Genomic DNA, 19785 nt, shown 5'->3' on the forward strand with positions numbered 1-19785 from the left:
AGATCTAAAAAATCTATCTGATTTATATTGGTCTCCGAAGTAAATTTCAAATTGAAATTGAAATTGAAATTATTATTATTCAGATAGATCTTAAAGAGATCCAGAGTATCATCATCACCCTCCCAGATACACAGGACATCATCGATATTTCTCTGCCATACAATAAGCCTATCCGCAAATGGATTATTATGCCATATGAAGTTCTCTTCCCATACCCCCATGTATATGTTGGCATAACTGGGGGCAAAACGTGTCCCCATAGCTGTGCCACACAACTGAATATAAAATTGATTCAAAAATAGAAAGTAGTTGTGTGACAGAATAAAGCTGATGGCATCGATAATAAAATCACAATTTAATGGGTGGAGTTCTGTATCTTTTGTTAAAATCTCCTTAATTGCCTCAATACCTTTATCATGGGGAATACATGTATAAAGGATTGAACATCAAATGTTGCCGATCTATAGCCTTCTTGCCATTTAATTGTTTTGACCAGATTTAAAACGGCAGTTGTGAGTTTGTCGCAGTATGTAGATTTTTTTCTACAAAAATATGTGAAAATACTGCCATCGTACATCAAAGACACAACTGCCGTTTTACACTATGAGGTCTTTTTGCGCTGTTTTTCGTTTTGTGATCGTGGGATGCCAGAGAATACGTAGTCCAAGGAGAGCCGAAATCGAGAGCCCAAGGGGGTAGTCGTACAAGCCGTGTCAAAACCTGTAGTAACCGAGAGTTCACCAAACACTTCCATACAGAGACGTATGTCGAGCGATGAGTGAGGGCTCAGAGATGCTATATAAGGCTGGGCTGACCAATCGGATGGAGGTGGGTCAGGAGGACTGCAGGGAGCCTCTCTGGATAGGTGCGGCTGATACAACCCAGGTGAGCACTGGTAGCACTCTGATTACACCCGGGCGGTGTACTGGGGCGGAGCCTCAGCAGGAGTGTAAGTAGAAGAATGGACGCTGGGCGTGCACTCTGTAAGCTGCGTGTGCACGCGACCAGCATTGGAGGAGGACACACGTGTGCGTGCGGGACGGAGGACCCACGCCTGCCACTGAGGAGGAGCGGTGGGGCTGCCAAGGGGAGGGGCCCTGCGGCGACGCAGGAGCTGATGGCCCATGGAGGCAGGTAAGCGGAGGTTGCGCTGCTCTCCCTGAGGGTAGTCTGTGTGTTGCACAGACGGCATTGAGAAATCAGATTCCTAACAAATATTTAGTTGTAAAAAAGCCGAACATTTTAATATAAAGTCTATTGGAGGTAAAGGAAGTTTGAAGAAGTCGAAGCAACACCACTCAACTGCTAGCCTAAATGTAAGTCGATAACCAAGATCTGTTCTGGCAGGAGCTATTATGTTGGCTGGCTAATTTTTTTTTTAGCTCAGACCAATTAGAGAAAATCCCCCATTTTGTTGGGATTCTTCATCCCCCTGCTTTAGCAACTGTAGTCAAGGAAGCAGACGCGGCTCAACTTATTGGATAGCTGCTGACACGTGAAAGTGTAGAGCCTCCTGTAGATTAATCCGTTACGTGGTTCCTAGTACTGATAGCTACAGACAGCAGTATCCTTTGTGCACTCTGCCTGTGTGTAAGTCTCATTTGTAAGGATCAGCATGTCCCCAGCAGTGATCAACCTGCCCTTCTTGTACCAAGAGAGGATAAAGCAGCTGGAGCACAAACTGCGCGTAAGTAGGTCCTGCATGCAGGAAACAGGATATCTAGCTGGCAGATAGTCACATCCACAGACCTAAAATACACACATACTATATAATTATATTACAACTGTTCACTAGAAGTGTGGACCATTACATTCACCCTTGGAGATTACTGTATCTGATAGGCATGTAATACAACAGTGCTAATCTCAGATTTGACTCTTAATAAAAACATCTTGTTTTGTTAGATATTTTATGTAGTATTTTGAAAGTGGTACCATGTTAGCCCATGGAAGAAAATCTACTGCTAATAAAAACAAAAAAAACAAAACAAATGTAGTGTAAAGGTGATACCTTTTTAATAGCTAACTTGTCTTTTAAGAGAAAAACAAGCTTTCAGGATTCTAAATTTCCATCTTCAGACAGAGCATATTTTAGCATGCCTTTTACTCCCATTCATACAAAACAATTTGAATCGGCTCTCCAGTGGGGGGGAAAAAAGGCAATGTAGAAAGGGATCAGGCAACCAAAGGGACCCCTAAATCCTTAACGATGCATACAAATTACAGAGTAGGAATCCCATACTCAGATTAAAAAAAAACACTGGAGACCGACCGTACAGTACGCAGCTAAACAAAAAGGAATGTGTATTAAATCATGGTAAGTTAAAAAACACAAACGGATAAGCAAAATCAGATGGCAACACTGCAAAAAATAAAGACTGAAGGAGCTCAAAAAGAAAAGATAAATGTAAAAGAGCAAAGAAACATCCTATGATCCCCACAGTACATAGAGAGAGCGCAGAAAAACTAAGCTGGTAATGGAGCATGGTACACGGGGCAAAAAGCAAAACTACAACAACTGGGGAGGAAAAAAAAGGGAATGAATTACAAAGGGATGGGGAGAGGGGTGGGGGGGGGGTGGCGGCAATGTTTTGGGGAAAACCACATCTTCAGGCCCGTTCCTACAGGTTCTAAACAACCAGTCATAGATGATGTTCCTTGGCATCATATAATTGACAGGTGGTTGAGGCCAACAATGTAAGGGAACCAAAGAAATGCTTGGGATAGACATGAGGCAAAATATAAAAGAAAGCCCTGGATAGAATGGGGTTGCACGTTTTACAGGAGTTTGAATATGGGCAGACTAGGTGAGCAAAGTGGTTCCTACTATAGCTGCCGTCAAATTCTGTTTCTCTGCTTACTGTACCTCTGGAAGACATGGGAATTCCTATGGTGATGCAGCTGAAGTCGCAACAATAGACTCTGATAATGCAGTCCCCAAGCACACCTGTGCTTCCCCACTTATGTTCTTTATTCAATGGTAATATAGAACACTGCTTTCCAGTGTTACATAGGAGTCTGAAAATTAAAATAAAACATTAATTTGTGTTTTAAAAATACCCCAAATGTGAATGACAAAAATCCAAGAATATGAAAATTACATTAAAAAAAATCAATCAATAAATTTAAGGTTATGTCTCCTTCAAACATGAGGTAAGTTAGTAAATGTTATGATCGACGCATGAGATTGCCCCTTGCCCCCAGTGTTTTGTACATACCGGTATGTGCTATACTTACTCTAATCGTGGGGTGATGTGAATGTTGTTCTTTAGGCGAAAGAAGAAAGAATTGTCGTGCTGGAAACAGAGAATGCGGCTCTTCATTTAAAGCTGGCCGAGGTAATTCTGGCTTTTGTTACCTTTTTTTTTTTATCTTTTATTAAAAAAATTTAATATAATTTATTGAGGTAATTTTGTCACTGACCACTCGACAATTTCAATTTTAGATCTAATATTTGATTATGTTCTGTCTAGTAGAAACAAGTATAATACAGAAACACTTAGTTGATGGCAGCAGTGTGTGCCGCTCACCCCCTATCTCCGCTCCCCATTGCCCTCTCTCTCTGGGTGGGTGAGTTAGTGAGTGGGTGGGTGACATCTCCCCCCCCCCGAAGCCCCCATACCTGAGACAGTGGCGGAGGCCTGAAGATAGCGGGCGGGTAGGTCGGCATTCCCCCCCTGCATCTTACCCCTACCTCCACCCACCATATCTCATGCGGCGGCATGAAGATAGTGGGCAGCCCAGAATCCCCCCCATACCTCACACGGCGGCGGCGGAGGCATGCAAATAGCTAGCGGGCCGGCATCCCCCCCTCGCCCCCCCCCCCCACACCTCATGCGGAGAGGAACCTTTGGGGAGGCGGCAGGGTGGGTGGGAGGCACGGGGGGGTGTCCCCCACCGGCTACCCCAGGGGACAGTCAGGCCCGCCACTGCCCTGCTCCCTCCGCCATGTCCCGCAGTGCACGGCAAGCAAGATTAAGGGTGCGGTGAGGGTGAAGTGCGCGTCGGCCCTGAGGGAGGCGGTAGGAGGGTGCAGTGGCGGCTAACGGGAGGGTAAGTGAGTGCTAATGTTTCAGGCGAGCCTGAGGTCAGGGCGGTAAGGAGGCGGCACCCCTGAGGTCTGTGAGGTGAAGGGAGCAGTGGCGGCGTCCAGTGAGTGGGAATGTTGCAGGCTGGGAGGAGGGAAGGAAGCGGGAGAGGGTGGTGCGGCTGCGGAGTCGCCCCTGAGGGTTGTGAGGTGATGGGAGCAGCGGCGGCGCTCACCCCCTCCCCCCCCTCCCCCCGCGGTCATGCAGGGTTAAGGGCGCCGCGAGGGAAGGTAGAGGGGAGGTGAGCTGCGGGTGATGGAGGGGGGGGGGGAGTGTGCGGGAGGTGAGCTCTGAGTGATGGCGGGGGGATCCAGAGGCCTCGGGGTGAGGAGAAGAGGAGAGTGGCCGGGTGGTTGTGCGTGTGAGTCCCCCCCCCAGCTAAGCAAGCAAGCCAGCCAATGAGGCGTGCGGGGCCGGGCCACGGACCAATCTGATTGGCCAGAGGCTGAGTGACAGACCGACAGACCAATCAGATTGGCCATAAGAACAGCAAACATACAACGTTTTCAATTATATATTAGTGAGAGATGAGAGACAGGTTTCAGTCACAGATAACAATCCATGATGCACTGTTTTTAAGTTAAACCTTTCTTGCTTTATTCCATTGTAATACCGCTGGAAGAAGAGATCCGTGTATCTCGAAAGCTCGCACAAATAAAAACATTTTGTTGGCCACAGAATGGTATCGTCTGTTTGTTTTTGATTTTATACATTATATATATATATATATATATATATATATATATATATATATATATATATTATATATATATATATATATATATATATATAAATAATGGAGGGTTTTTGTCACTTTTTTTACCCACCATAACTAAACTCAGTGTGTGTATGTGTATATATATATATATATATATGTATCACAAAAAAACCTTCAACAGACCTAAAAATAACATGTGCTAAAACCAGTTAAATTAAGTGTAAATGATAAACACTAATGGCGGTGCTGGGGATGAAAATAGTATGAGAACCAACACAGAGAAGATAATCCCCAAGAATAGCACTCTAGCATACAAAAAAATGTATCAAAAATGTATTCGTCACATACAAACATAAATCAATAAAAAGGAACAGTGGTGTCCACAAAGCTGTGATAATACTGAACACTCCTGAGATAAGTGGATATGAAGCTGAAATTAGCTATAAATGCAAATGCCACAAATCTGAAGGGTTTTCAGATTTGTGGCATTTGCATTTATAGCTCATTTCAGCTTCATATCCACTTATCTCATTAGTGTTCAGTATTATCACAGCTTTGTGGACACCACTGGTCCTTTTTATTAATTTATGTTTGTATGTGATGAATACATTTTTGATACATTTTTTGTATGCTATTCTTGGGGATTCTCTTCTCTGTGTTGGTTCATATATATCTATACTGTATATTTATATATATATATAATATTTTGTGTTGGTATTACCATTAGCGAGGACTATTGCCTTTAACATATCTACTGTATGAGGACACTTGGTAATCTCACATTCTCAATGTGAAAATCGTCATTACAGTACTTATATTAACTTTCCCAGGATGTGGGTCTCTGTCATAAAGAAAAACTCCAATTTCTATTTCATTCATCCTCATTTATTTACTAGGTGAAGAACTGGACTAAGTAGTTAATTATACTTTCAGGACCAGATGAATAAATTCCCTCCTCGAGTAAATAATTAAAATATGATACTGTACGGCACACCTGTGAGCATGTGACCTGCATACTGGACTTGGATTAATACACAGCTCGCAAGCTGTCCCGCTTTTCACTTTCGCAAAGGACCCTGAAATGAACAATATCTCCGCTCAATCCATCCCCGTATTCCATCTCATGAACAGCACACAAGTGAGCACGTGACTAAGGCCAGGTCCATAGTGCCTTCACCCGTGCGCGGCCATGACGTCACCCGCTTGAAGCAGGTGAGTTTTTTGGCCAGGGTACGCGTGATGTCCGTGGGCGTGTCCCAGGGGCATGCCAGTGACGTCACGGAGCTGGTTTGCCCTCATTGGGCGAACCGCTCATGTGACTGGCTTGTCGTGCCAAGAAATCGGTTTGAACTGATTTCTTGCACATTGCGCACCCCTTCCGCTTCTGCATGCACGCACCCGCACATCACATGGACGCGAACACTCTCGTCCGCATGGTCTGCGGTACCATGGCCCCAGCCTTAGATATGCAACCTGGGTTAATACAAACGGCTACTCTAGCCAACTCACCTTTCTCCTCCACAAAGGTACCTTCAATGAGTAAATATTAACCCTTACTCGATTGCAATCAAATCTATTCCCTGTCACCACCCACAAAATATGCAACTAAAATTAATATATTTACCAGGGTCTCAGGTCACTGTTTATGATATCAAAAGTCCGAGACAACTACTAATGGTAAAATGGGAGGATAAAATCTGAAAAATTATTGGAGGAACGTGGAGAAGACAGGTTTGCAACTGCAGTACCTGGAAGATAATTTTGAAGGCCTTCAAACAGCAATGAATCGATGAGGGCTAAAGATGATGTTTAATTATTTTTATAGATTACTAGCTGAGAGACCCGGCGTTGCCCGTGAGTTAAATTTCCCGCTAGGAAAGGGGAGGGGGGAGAGGGGGGGGGGGGACAGTGGACAGGAGGAGGGGAGGGGAGGGGGGGGACAGTGGACAGGATGGTGGGGGGGCAGTGGACAGGAGGGGGGGGCAGTGGACAGGAGGGGGGGGGACAGTGAACAGGAGGGGGAGGGGACAGTGGACAGGAGGGGGAGGGGACAGTGGACAGGAGGGGGAGGGGACAGTGGACAGGAGGGGGAGGGGACAGTGGACAGGAGGGGGGACAGTGGACAGGAGGGGGGGCAGTGGACAGGAGGGGGGGTGGGTTGCTTAAAATTTCCAGGTCCCTCCTCTCCACTCCCCGTGTATGTTTCTCGGCTCCCCCCTCTCTCTCCGCTCCTGACCCCCCCCCCGTAGCTCCGGTCCCCACCCTACAGTGCCTGACACACACACAGTGTCACACACACACTGTGTCACACACACACACACAGTGTCACACACACACACACACACACACACACACACACACACACACACACACACACACACACACACACACACACACACACACAGTGACACACAGTGACACACACACACACACACACACACACACATACACAGTGTCCCACACACACAGTGTCCCACACACACAGTGTCACACACAGTGTCACACACACACACACAGTGTCACACACACACACAGTGACACACACACACGTCACCTCTCGTTCTGGCGGCCGCCGCCATCTTAGGTACTCCGCAAGGGAGGAAGGGGGTCCTTCTGGCCACCGCCATCTTAGGTGCCGCGTGTCAGCTACCTGTCCCCCCGCCGGGGAGGGGGGGAGGTGAGTGGAGCATCGGAGGGGGAGGTGAGTGGAGCATCGGGGGGAGGTGAGTGGAGCATCGGGGGGGGGAGGTGAGTGGAGCATTGGTGGGGAGGTGAGTGGAGCATCGGGGGGGGAGGTGAGTGGAGCATCGGGGGGAGGTGAGTGGAGCATCAGGGGGGGGGTGAATGGAGCATCAGGGGGGGAGGTGAGTGGAGCATCGGGGGGGAGGTGAGTGGAGCATCGGGGGGGAGGTGAGTGGAGCATCGGGGGGGAGGTGAGTGGAGCATCGGGGGGGAGGTGAGTGGAGCATCGGGGGGGGAGGTGAGTGGAGCATCAGGGGGGAGGTGAGTGGAGCATCGAGGGGGAGTTGAGTGGAGCATTGGGGGGGAGGTGAGTGGAGCATCGGGGGGGAGGTGAGTGGAGCATCGGGGGGGGGAGGTGAGTGGAGCATCGGGGGGGAGTGAGTGGAGCATCGGGGGGGGAGGTGAGTGGAGCATCGGGGGGGAGGTGAGTGGAGCATCGGGGGGAGGTGAGTGGAGCATCGGCGGGGAGGTGAGTGGAGGATCTGGGGGGGAGGTGAGTGGAGCATCGGGGGGGGGTGAGTGGAGCATCGGGGGGGGGAGACAGCCGGAGGAGCGCCCGCGGGGACGGGGAGTGGCCTGTGTGAGTGTGTGGGGGAGACAGCCGGTGGAGCGCCCGCGGGGACGTGGAGCGGCCTGTGTGAGTGCTGGGGGGGGTGATCGGGGGGGGGGGTAGACAGCCGGAGGAGGGCCCGCGGGGATGGGGAGCGGCCTGTGTGAGGGGAGAGCGTAGAGCGTGCTCTGTGTGAGCGCCGGGTGAGGGAGTGGCCTATGGGTGGTGAGAGTCGTGGGGAGGTGAGAGTCCCCCAAGGGAGCAATCTCATTGGCCTGGCCCAAGGTCCAATCTGATTGCCACTAGGGACACAGGGAGGGACACAGGGAAACACATACAGACAGACAGGCAATGACACATAGGACACTTTGAGAAATATATAGTAGATATCAATGGTAAATTAACCAATTGAATGTCAATGTGGCTATATAGGTGCGCTCCCCATGAAAGTCCACTCAATGGAAGCATAACATAAATGAAGATATCCCATCCATGTTAAAGGCCACTTTCCTCTTCAGAGTCTGAGCCCCCTGGAACTAATAAAAAAAAAGTCACAATTTTCACCAGTAAAAATATTTCCCAAAAAATCAAACTCCTGATGAAAAAAAAAAGGATAAACCGTAAAGAAAATAATCCAATGCCCACTCTTGTACATAACTTTTCTTGAATTGAGGAAGTCAAGGCAAGAACTGGTAATTATTAACAGCAGCACAAGTGGGTGGCCATTATCTGGGTGACCAGGTTTTCATGAATAACTCTTCTCTCTCTCTGATCTATTCCCGCCATTCTGTACTCTCATATTCTACATATTCTCTTCCTCACTCTCCTCCTGCCCTCCTTGACTCTTTTTCCTCTGTCACAGAGGAGGAAGTTTTGCTGTTCTTCTTTCCCTCTACCACATGCCATTTTTGACCCCATTCCATTGCATTTCTAAGTTCTGGCTTCTTCACTCCCACATATTTTCAACTCCTCCCTCAGCTTTTACACCTCCTTCAAGCACACAATGGTTATACCTTTACACAAAAAAGGCAAGCGTGACCATACATCTCACTAATTATCGCTCTGTCTCTCTCCTGTCTTTTACCTCTAAACTCTGCAAATGCCATGTATTCTCTCACTTACTACATTTCTTACCTATTCTCATCTAGACCCTCTACAATCTAGCTTCTGCACTGCTCACTCCATTGAAACAGCCCTTACCATAATAATGAATGACCTTCATGTTGCCAAAACCAAAGGTCTTTAGACCCTTCTTACAATGATGAGAAAAAGTTTGTGAACCCCTTAGGATTTTCACACATTTCAAAACAAAAATGTTATTAGAGCTTAATATAAGTACTAATAATAGATAAAGATAACTTGATCAAACAAATGACACAAAAACATACTTTTTCAACATTTATTCATCCACAAATGATTCAACATTCAATATCCATGTGTGAAACAGTATGTGAACTGTTGGCACCCCCTTGAGCAGCAATGACTTCAACTACGCATTTCCTGTACCTGCTGGTCAGTCTCTCACATTGGTTTTGAGGAATTTTGGCCCATTCCAACTTAGACTACTTCAACTCAAACACATTTGAGGAATTCCTTGTATGGACAGCTCGCTTTATTCAGGTCCTGCAACATTTTGATGGGGTTTAGGTCCGGACTTTGACTAGGCCATTCTTAAACGCAGAATTCCTTCTTCTGCAGCCATTCTTTTGTGGATCTGCCTGTATGTTTAGGATCATTGTCTTGCTGGGTGACTCCCTTTCGGGTTCAACTTCAGCTCGTGGACAGAGGGCCTGATATTCTCCTCCAGAATCTTCTGATACAATGCAGAATTCATTGTTTTTTCAATGATAGCAAGCTGTCCAGGTCCTGAGGCAGCAAATCACCCCAAAACCATCACACTCCCAACACCATGCTTGACTGTTGGGATGATGTACTTCTGTTCGAACGCAGTGTTTGGTTTTTGCCAAACATAAAGTTTCTCATTGAGACCAAAAAGCTCTACCTTGTGTGTCCAGAGAACATTGTTCCAGAAAAGTTGTGTACCATCAAGTGCTCTTTGTGAATTCAGACAGGCAGCAATGTTCTTTTTAGAGAACAGTGGTTTTCTCCTTGCTATCCTTCTATGACCACCATTTTTGTTCAGTCTTTTTCTGATAGTTGAGTTGTGAACACTCACATTAGCCAAGGCGTGAGTGGCCTGCATATCCTTGGATGTTACTCTGTGGTTCTTTAGGACTTCCTGGGTGATTTACCGGTTTGTTCTTGGAGAGATTTTGGTAGGACAACCACACTTGGGTAGAGTGACTGTGGTCTTGAACTGTCTCCATTTGTAGACTATCTGTCTGACAGTGGATTGGTGGAGCCCCAAATCCTTGGAAATGGTTTTGTAACCCTTTCTAGACAGATGAACATCAATAACTGCTTTTCTGGTGTCCTCAGAGATTTCTTTTGTTCATGGCATGACATGCTTACAGACACCTGTATGGGGAAGGCTAAACTCACAAAGTTTCTGTTCTTTATATTGAATGGGGCCTCCCAAACCCACCCCTGAAGATCTACCTAATTATTTAAACATCTGATTCTAATTATCCCCTTTAATTTAGCAGATAAAACCATGGTTTCACTTACGTTTGCTCATAACCTATTTCTTAATTACTCATTGTCTAATTCATTCGTCATTTTGTTTCAAAGACATAGAATTGGTTAATATAAACCTATTGGATATTTAAGAAAAGACTGTTTTTTATTCAAGAAGGTTAGCATGGAAAACCTATGGAATTTCCGTAATTATCATTGGGGTTCACAAACTTTTTCTTGCCACTGTATATTACTCAACCTCTCTGCAGCTTTTAATACTGTGGACCACCCTCTTCTCCTTCACATTCTCCATACTCTTAGTATCTGTAATTGAGCACTATTCTGGATTTCCTCATCTCTTCTATCATACTTGTGTCTTTTCTCTCATATCTCCCATGGGGTCTTTCCTGGAACCTCTTCTCTTTTCTCTATCTACACAATCTCTCTAGGTGACCTCATCACTGTTTTGATGTTCAAATATCACCTCTATACTGATGATACACACATTTACCTTTTAACCCATGACCTAAACCTGCTTTCCAGACTAAAGTTTGTGAATGTCTCTCTGCTATACAGTATTATCCTGCATTTAATACTGGCAGCACTATCATACACCCAGTTTCACAAGCACACTACAGCTGCAGCAGCCATTATTCGAGCAAATTACGGCGCCAATTTCTTGTGCTCTCCTGTATTACACGCGGTATGAACGCAATCAATCGCCCCAGGCACCCGCGCATATCGCGATTGCTTTGTTTGAATTTTATGGATACTGTTTCTTTGGGTGCTATGAAATGAATGAATTGTAATGTGTACAGCACTGTGCTACTGTGCTACTGTGCTACTATGTCAATTTAAGGTTTTTAAAAAACAGAACTCTAAAATGCAATTTTCTGCACTTGCAGCACTCGCGTCTTATGGCGGTAAGGTTGGAAGACATCCCGCGTCATGACATCGGTATTCTGATGTACACAACGCGTGAAGTGTTTGAATAACGGCCGCTGCAGCTGTACCTAGGTGTCACATTTGACTCCTCCCTTACCTTCTCCTTTCACATTCAAAATGTTGCTAAAATCTTTAAATTTCTTCCGTAATATTGCAAAGATTCTCCCTTTCCTCTGTAGTTCTACTGCTAAAACTCTAATACATGCCCTCATTTGATCCTTTCTCGACTATTATAACCTTCTACTATCCAGCCTTTCTGCCTCTCACCTCCCTCCCCTACAGTCCATCCTAAACCCTACTAGTGGAATCACTTCACTCCTAAATCTATCTCGCCTTCTCTCCTGCTGAAATTCCTCTCCTGGCTTTCTGTTAAATCCCATATTTCTTACAAAATGATCCTTCACTCTTTTAAGACTATACACTCCTCTGTCCTTCCTTACATCGCAGCACTAATTTCTTGCTATGCACCTGCCAGACTCTTGCTTTGTGCTCAAGGATGTCTTCTGTCTACCCCTTTCCCACCTAAAACCTTTCTCACTTATTGCCTCACACCTCTAGAATGCCCATCCATCAATATCCGATAAGCACCCTTTTCCCCTCACTTTTAAGGCTTATTTTACACCACACCTCTTTAAAAAAGCATTTACCATGACCCTTTGCATACACAATTACCATAACACCCTCCTCCTGTCTCTGTAATTTCTCCCCACTTACCACCGAGATTGTAAGCTCTTCAGGGCAGGGACCAGTTAATTATAGAGCTTGTCACGGTAACTTAGGAAAAGATATAATTTACACCAAAATAACTGGGTTGAACTGAACGAGGCTTAGATATGATAAAATATAATTTATTCCTTGAAAAAGGTGAACACACAAGATATACAAATAACAGACAAAATATAGACACTTACTTAAGATGGAATGATGAAACAGTCAAATCTGGACTGGCAGTTCATACAGCAATCTTCAAAATCACAAAGACAATTGAGTAAGGGCTGAGCCTGGTTTAAATACCATCTCAAACCCATCTCTTAACCCTAGGCGTCGAGCTGGCTAGCAAAATCTCTTTGAAGTAGATTCTTCTTCCCTTGCAAGTGTGAACTAGGACACTTACAAACCACTCAGCCTCTTTTGTTCTTGGCCCTAGTGTAAACAATCAGGCGGTTAACCTTTGATCAGAGGGCTTATGCTAAACCATCCGGCTGCCCTTCCTGACCTATTAGCATAGCAGATGGGGTCTGCATCCTCATATCAGATCCAAAATACTATACACAGCTTAATATCTTCACATTTTAATAGTTTCCATTCTGGTGGGCTCAGTGGGTCGAAACCTGCCAGTTTTTAATGCCGACAGTGACTCTACATATTGGCCAAGTTTCAGCTCTCTGCGACCCCCAGAACCGGAGATACATAAATGCACTTTAAAACACTTTTTAAAATACAGAATTCGTCCCTTTAAAAATGAATCTCTGCTTTTCACTCATTCCCCATTGAAAACAACGGGCTCCGCTGCCATGGGCTTCAATGGAGCAACTCCGCCGTTGCAGTCAATGGGGTTCCCCGCCATAGGATTTCAATGGGGAAACCGCCGCCATTGAAGTCTATGGGAAAAACCACAAATCTTTACATTAGCCCATACTCCGTCTGGTTGTTGGGAGAGGGTTGGGAATGGCCATGCATTAAATGCTAGAACCTTGGCTACATGCCACCCAAATCCCAGCCCTCTGGTCCTTCCGGAACCAGAGATATGGACTTACACTTTTTTCCATTTCACACTTAGCCGTTTTCACGCCACGCGGCTTTTCCCCATTGGAATCAATGGCCGGTGCTGCCATAGACAATGCATGGGCGCACGCCGCCATTGGATTCAATGGGGCCTCCGCTCCGCCATTAAAGTCAATGGCGCGACCCTCTATCTCCGCTTGACCGTTTACGGGATTCCCTCATTCCCGGACCCAGTGTGGGTCGTGTGTGGGGGTTCCTAGTTGCTAGGGGCAAAAAGAATTTTATTCCCAGGTGCCCTAGAACCTAAGATTCCCACGACAATTGTCATTGAACTTGACCGAAGTGATTAACCTCTTTTCAAAGACGTGAAAAGTTCAGTCCGCGCTCTGGCTCTTTAAACTTGGAGTGTTGGTCCCTCTCAGTTCTCTTGCTGCTTCTGTGTTTATGAGGTGTCTCCCCCACCTCCAAATGTGGTCTCCACCGGAACCCCGATGGTGATACCAATATCAGCAAAACAAGAAAAAACACAAAAGCGCACCAAGATGAGAGATAGATATTGTATTAGCAACAAATAATAAAATTAGTAACTTACATATAAAATTTCTTTAATAATCCCCGATTCTGGTGTCTATCACAGGAGTAGGACATCACATAGGAAGTATGAAGGGTAATCTCAGTTCTGAGAGATCAGACCCGCGCGCTGGGGCTGTCTCTGTTCACTCTCCTGTCCTCCACGTGTGGTAGCGTGGTGCAGAGTGTAGCACACATGTGCAGGAACCGGGGCCTTCAATAGGTGTCCTTAGGATGCCTGTCCGTTTTTGATAGCATAGAAACGATCGGAAATAAGCAGGAACGGTACACTTGAGTGTGTACTGGTGGTGGGTAGTAAAACCGCCAGCCACAACAGTCGCGACGCGTTTCGTTTAACAAAGTAAACTTCTTCAGGCGCCTGAAGAAGTTTACTTTGTTAAACGAAACGCGTCGCGACTGTTGTGGCTGGCGGTTTTACTACCCACCACCAGTACACACTCAAGTGTACCGTTCCTGCTTATTTCCGATCGTTTCTATGCTATCAAAAACGGACAGGCATCCTAAGGACACCTATTGAAGGCCCCGGTTCCTGCACATGTGTGCTACACTCTGCACCATGCTACCACACGTGGAGGACAGGAGAGTGAACAGAGACAGCCCCAGCGCGCGAGTCTGATCTCTCAGAACTGAGATTACCCTTCATACTTCCTATGTGATGCCCTACTCCTGTGATAGACACCAGAATCGGGGATTATTAAAGAAATTTTATATGTAAGTTACTAATTTTATTATTTGTTGCTAATACAATATCTATCTCTCATCTTGGTGCGCTTTTGTGTTTTTTCTTGTTTTGCTCTTTTCAAAGACATTGTATCCGCTTTTGCGGTCTGCGGTTTGGATGGCTGCCAACCTGTTCCTCGAGGACGGCGTAGAGGAATCCTCATTGAAGTCAATGGCCCCATTGACTTACAATGGGAAACTTCCGCTCCTCCTCTCGGACGCCACCTTCTGGTCGTCGCTGGAAAACAGGTCCAAAACCGCTACTTCTGCCATTAGAATGCATGGAGTCTCAATGGCGACCTATGGAAGGCTGCAAAATGGAGCCTGAAAAGGCGGGAAAAGGGAACAAAGGGCTATAATCACTGAATTAACATTAACCCCTTCCCTCCCGCATCAACCCTAGTGTATGTGTTGGTGCTAACACTAGGATGAGACAATAAATTTATACAGGGGAATAAACAGTTGGATTCTGAAGAAAGATAAAAACATATTACTGGACACTAGTCCAGTTAACCCCTTGCTCCCCAAGTGAGAGCAGGGGATCGCCAAATGGGGTGTAACCCCTTTAATCCTGGGCCAAACCCCCTCTCCCTTGACAGACTCCTTTTCCTAATGTCTACTTTTATGTATGAAGAGTTTATTCCTATTATGTCTCCTACTATTATGTCACGTCTATTACTGGTGTAAAATGCTATGAACATGAATCGCAATATACAAAGAACGATATCAGATAATCACAAACATAAAAGAGTAAAAAAAACTTATCTGTGAATGTGTATTTGTCCTCCTCCTGGTTTCTGTGTGCTGGAAACCTGGTACTGTTGGAGTCTCTGTGTTGTTATGTCAGCAAACCATTGTCTTTCATGCTTATTTCAGGGTTTCTTTGTGCAACTGTGTGTCCCCATAAGGACAAGGATAGAATCCAACACGTCTGTGACGGTAGGGTAACCAGACTATACAATAAAGGTTAAGCCTTCTGGTTACCCCTGGAACTGTGGCGTCCCTGGTAGCTCCATAAGCCAGGGACCAGGTATAATACATGTGGAAAATAAAGTGAACCCTGCTTTTTTCTGTTTTCATGTTCCCTTAGCCCTAGAACTGCGGAATTTCTTGTGTGTCAGTTTTAGGTGGGAAATTTGGGTGGAAATTCAATTATTTTGTTTGCAGGAGTTCGGGGGCCAAAGTTACTGGTAGACTTTTAATTCTCCCCAGTGAGCAGTCATGATTTGCAGGTACGTGGGGTGAATTACACCAGGGCTACCCAGTGTCACCCAGACTCCTGGATTTCGAGCCCAAATATCCCCAATCCATTTCCCGTATAAGTACAAGGTTCCCCAAAGTATATTCTTTATTAATGTGTACTTTATAATGTGTTTTACATTTACTATAAGGCTCTATGCAGTCCACCAGGGCATCTGCTTAAGGTGCCAGCAAGTCTGCACAGAGTCCTTAGTTTGACCAGGAGAAGGGATGTTGAGAGATGTCAGGTTGCTAAGTGGCCAGGTCAGGGTGGAGTACTGAGTCCTCTGGTCTGCCAGACTTAGTGGAGCCTGACCAGTATGTGACAATGGGTTGATCATGGGAATCGACAGAATGTCGGCGCGTTTCCAATTGGTCTATACATATGTCCTGCACCCATGAGGCATCCCAGTCGGCTTGACACACCCCTACTCTGACGTCAGCCCAGAGACGAGCCCCTGTTTCTATTGGCTGGCGAGGAGGAATTCTCACACTCTGGTCACTCCTCCTTCCTCCATGCTGAATGTAACTCAGCGGAGGGTATGTAAGGAGACCCCCATTCAGAGAACCAGACAATTTTGTGGCTTGAGTCAATGAAGATAGGGCAGGCTTTTCAAAGTTGCTCTGTTGCAAATAAAAGAGCAACCGGCTTCATTTTGAAGCTAGGAAAGTCTGCCCTGCAGAGACTAAGTCAGATGCGAGGACTAAGTTCTCATCTGAGAACGTAGCAGTCGCGGTCAAGAATTCCTACAGAAAACAGTTCCAGGTGTATCGGGACTGAGTCCCGGTCAGGAGTTTCTGTTGAACCTCGGTGCAGGATGTCTGCAACAAGGTTCCAATCAGGGTAAACCCTTGCAAGTAGGCACTCTGCACCTAGGAAAGGCTAGAACTCATACCCCAGAACCCAGTAAGTGTGTATATTTCTGTATTTTGTGTTTTGTTCTATTTCCGAGGTTTTATCCAAATAAACCCCATTTTATTTCGCTGCCTTGTTTTGCCTATTGACTAATCCCAGAAATATAAATGTGTTAAGAGACCTGGTCTACCGTGACAACGCTCTTTGAATATTTTAATTTTACTCTGCTGAGCCCAATAACCTGGGAAAGTGCTGTAGTCATCCTCTGTTTTGTTACATTTGATAGTTGTATACAAAATTATTTTGTCGGATACTGGGAATCTGAGTCACTATTGAAACATTGTGGGAGTGATTATATAAAATAAAGCATAAAAATATCATATCATTGAAAATCAAATTAAATGGATAATACTGATAATATACATACTACAGTATTTTGTTGTAAAGGTATGTACTACATATAAAATGCAATGTGAATAGAAATAGTATATTCTAAAACACCAAACACAAATGTTTGTACATTACAGTACATACGTTGATTATTTAATTCAGGGGTGAGCAAACTTTTTATGCCGAGCCCCCCTTTTCATCTATGATATTTGTCGGGCCCCCCCTGCCTGATGTAATCAAAATCACATGAAAAAACCCACAACTTTAAATGGTATATAATACAAATACATATAAATACTTACATATTTCAACATTATATCGGCATGTACGATATCATATGTGACAATCTCAAGTAGATTCTCATCTCCTCTCCCCAACCCCCTTTCTATTGACGTCAATAGACGCCTGCTGCAAATGCATTCTTTAACATTGTTTCAATTCTCAACGCTTAGTTAGGGACATTAATTATTATCCCCCATAGACTGTAAAGTGTCTGTAGAACTGCAGGGTTAGAGCGATCAGACGACTGTAGGACAGGAATGAGAGAACCATCAATGCACTAAAATCTTATTCTCAAATTCCTTGCTGAAGAGCATTGCACTTATCATAACATTTGGAGCTGTAACATGTTTATGAGATGTCCGATGCAGGCAGTATACTGTATGGGATCACTATCTATTTGTCTGGTATCTGGTAATATGTGTTTGTTTTGGTGGACTGTCAATATCACACAGGCAATTTTTTTTTTCGGGGGGGTCATTCATCCCCCCATTATCTACCTCCCTTCCCTCTTCCCCCCCCTTTTTTTCCTTCTCCTATATGCCTCTTTTTGTCACTGCACTTTGGGAAAAAAATTGAATTCTGGAATCTTGAATCTTGGCATTTGAATTAAAAATTGAACTCGACGGAGGCGCATGCGCGAGGTGCTGGAGTAAAAGCCTGTAGCTCCGCTCCCCCCGCAAATAAAAGCATCAATCTACCTACTAAAACGAATAAAATTATACAGAAATCAAAACATACACAGTGAATTGCAAAGAGCAGGAGCATTAGCAGGAGCAGAGGGCTGCTGCAGGGCAGACACCAGAAGCAGGGACATTCCACATCAGACATGCATGCTCCTCCCCTGCAGTCCTCCTGCATTCTTGCCTCTTCTTCCGATCCAGCAGCTACTCTAACAGGGTTCTTTTGCAGCCGGCTATCCTGCCCTCATAACCAGACTAATATATCCCCCTTATAGACCAGGACTACAAAAAACGGTGAGCCAGAACATACAGCTGTATAGAGAGGGTACTTTCCCTGATATATGAAAGTTAGTAGATGTTTCTTTAATCCTGAAACAATCTGTGCACGTTGAATGGTTGAGTGATTTCACTTTATTGTAATTCTAGTGGGTCTCTGGACTGTGAGTAAACCTTTAACTGGATGCAGTAAGGTAGGGGTGTGTGTGTGTGTGTGAGGGGGGGGGGGAGGGAGGGAGGAGGGGGTCTGTCACTGATTAAGGCCTCGGGCATGGTGCCTCGGGCCACACTGATCAGCGCACCTGCTCTGCCTCGCCTGCTCCAACTGGAGCTTTTTTGTGTCCTGGCAGGCGAGGTAGTGAGTGCGCTTTGGGGGCGGGGCGGACGTGGAGCGGTGGCGTGTCGGGAGGCGGAGGTATGGCGGGAGGCGTGGCTAGTCCCTCGCTCCCATTGGATGTGAGCGGTCACGTGAACGCTCCTCCGCTTCCCTGAGCGGCAAATTTTAAATTTGCCTGTCTCTCCAAAATATCTGAGCCTCCGCATGCATGCGGAAGCGGCTGCTAAAGCCGCGCTGATGACAGATGCAGGGGGTAAGTGCATCTGCTCAGCGTGGCTCAGAACGGCTCAGCAAGGCTCACCGTACTATGTCCCAGGCCTAACAAACAACTCTTCCAATTCCACACACTGTACACTAAATGCTGACCTATCATATGCAGCAAGCTCAGTACACACAGCCCTGCTACACACCTGATCAGCCCTTAATCTCTCCTCTTCCTGCAGAGCGCTGCTGCAGGGCAGACACGGGAAGCAGGGACATTCCACGTCAGACCGCTGGGGCGTGCTCCTCCCCTCAGGTCCGCCTGAATTCTGGCCCTCTTCTTCCGATCCACCAGCTACTCTGACAAGGTTCTTTTGCAGCTGCCGTACCTCCGCCCCCACCATCATGTTATGCATACAAAGCATGTTTTTGCGCCCCCCTTAAAAAATCTTGCACCCCCCAGTTTGCGCACCACTGATTTAATTGTTTAGAAATCTGTGCAAGCAGATAGTTACCAGTGCAGTAGGTGGATGATATCAAAATACCCTCACACAAATAATTAAGATGAAAAATGGGGCTGATATACAGTATTTAAATGAATGAAATTGTAAAAAAGTAAATAACATTTTATTTATAAAATGTATGTGTCACACCTGTGAACACGGGACTTCTGTATGTGACCAGGGTTAATACACACAACTATCCCGCTGACTCGCTTATCTCCCCACAGGGTGCCTAAAATTAGAAATATCTCTCTCTAACTGAAACAATATATATTAAATTACTACCCCTGCCAAAAATAGTTTAAAGTTATACTTGCAGTGTCCTTGGCCCCTGTTTACTAGGAAAAAATGTGATTAACCCACAC

General features: G+C 45.5%; 1 protein-coding gene across 5 annotated transcripts in view; it reads left to right on the forward strand.

The window, feature by feature from the left end:
• Window positions 1-1554: 1554 nt before the first annotated feature.
• KIF25 (kinesin family member 25) overlaps window positions 1555-19785 on the forward strand; it is a 205931-nt gene continuing 187700 nt past the window's right edge. For all 5 annotated transcript variants that reach the window (XM_075596912.1, XM_075596916.1, XM_075596915.1 and 2 more), the window contains exons 1-2: window positions 1555-1687; window positions 3273-3338. In XM_075596912.1, the coding sequence (XP_075453027.1) occupies window positions 1616-1687; window positions 3273-3338 (138 nt within the window). In that variant the 5' untranslated portion in view covers window positions 1555-1615. The remainder of the gene's footprint in view (window positions 1688-3272; window positions 3339-19785) is intronic.

The sequence above is a fragment of the Ascaphus truei genome, chromosome 4 (assembly GCF_040206685.1).
Source record: "Ascaphus truei isolate aAscTru1 chromosome 4, aAscTru1.hap1, whole genome shotgun sequence".
NCBI classification, from domain to species: domain Eukaryota; kingdom Metazoa; phylum Chordata; class Amphibia; order Anura; family Ascaphidae; genus Ascaphus; species Ascaphus truei.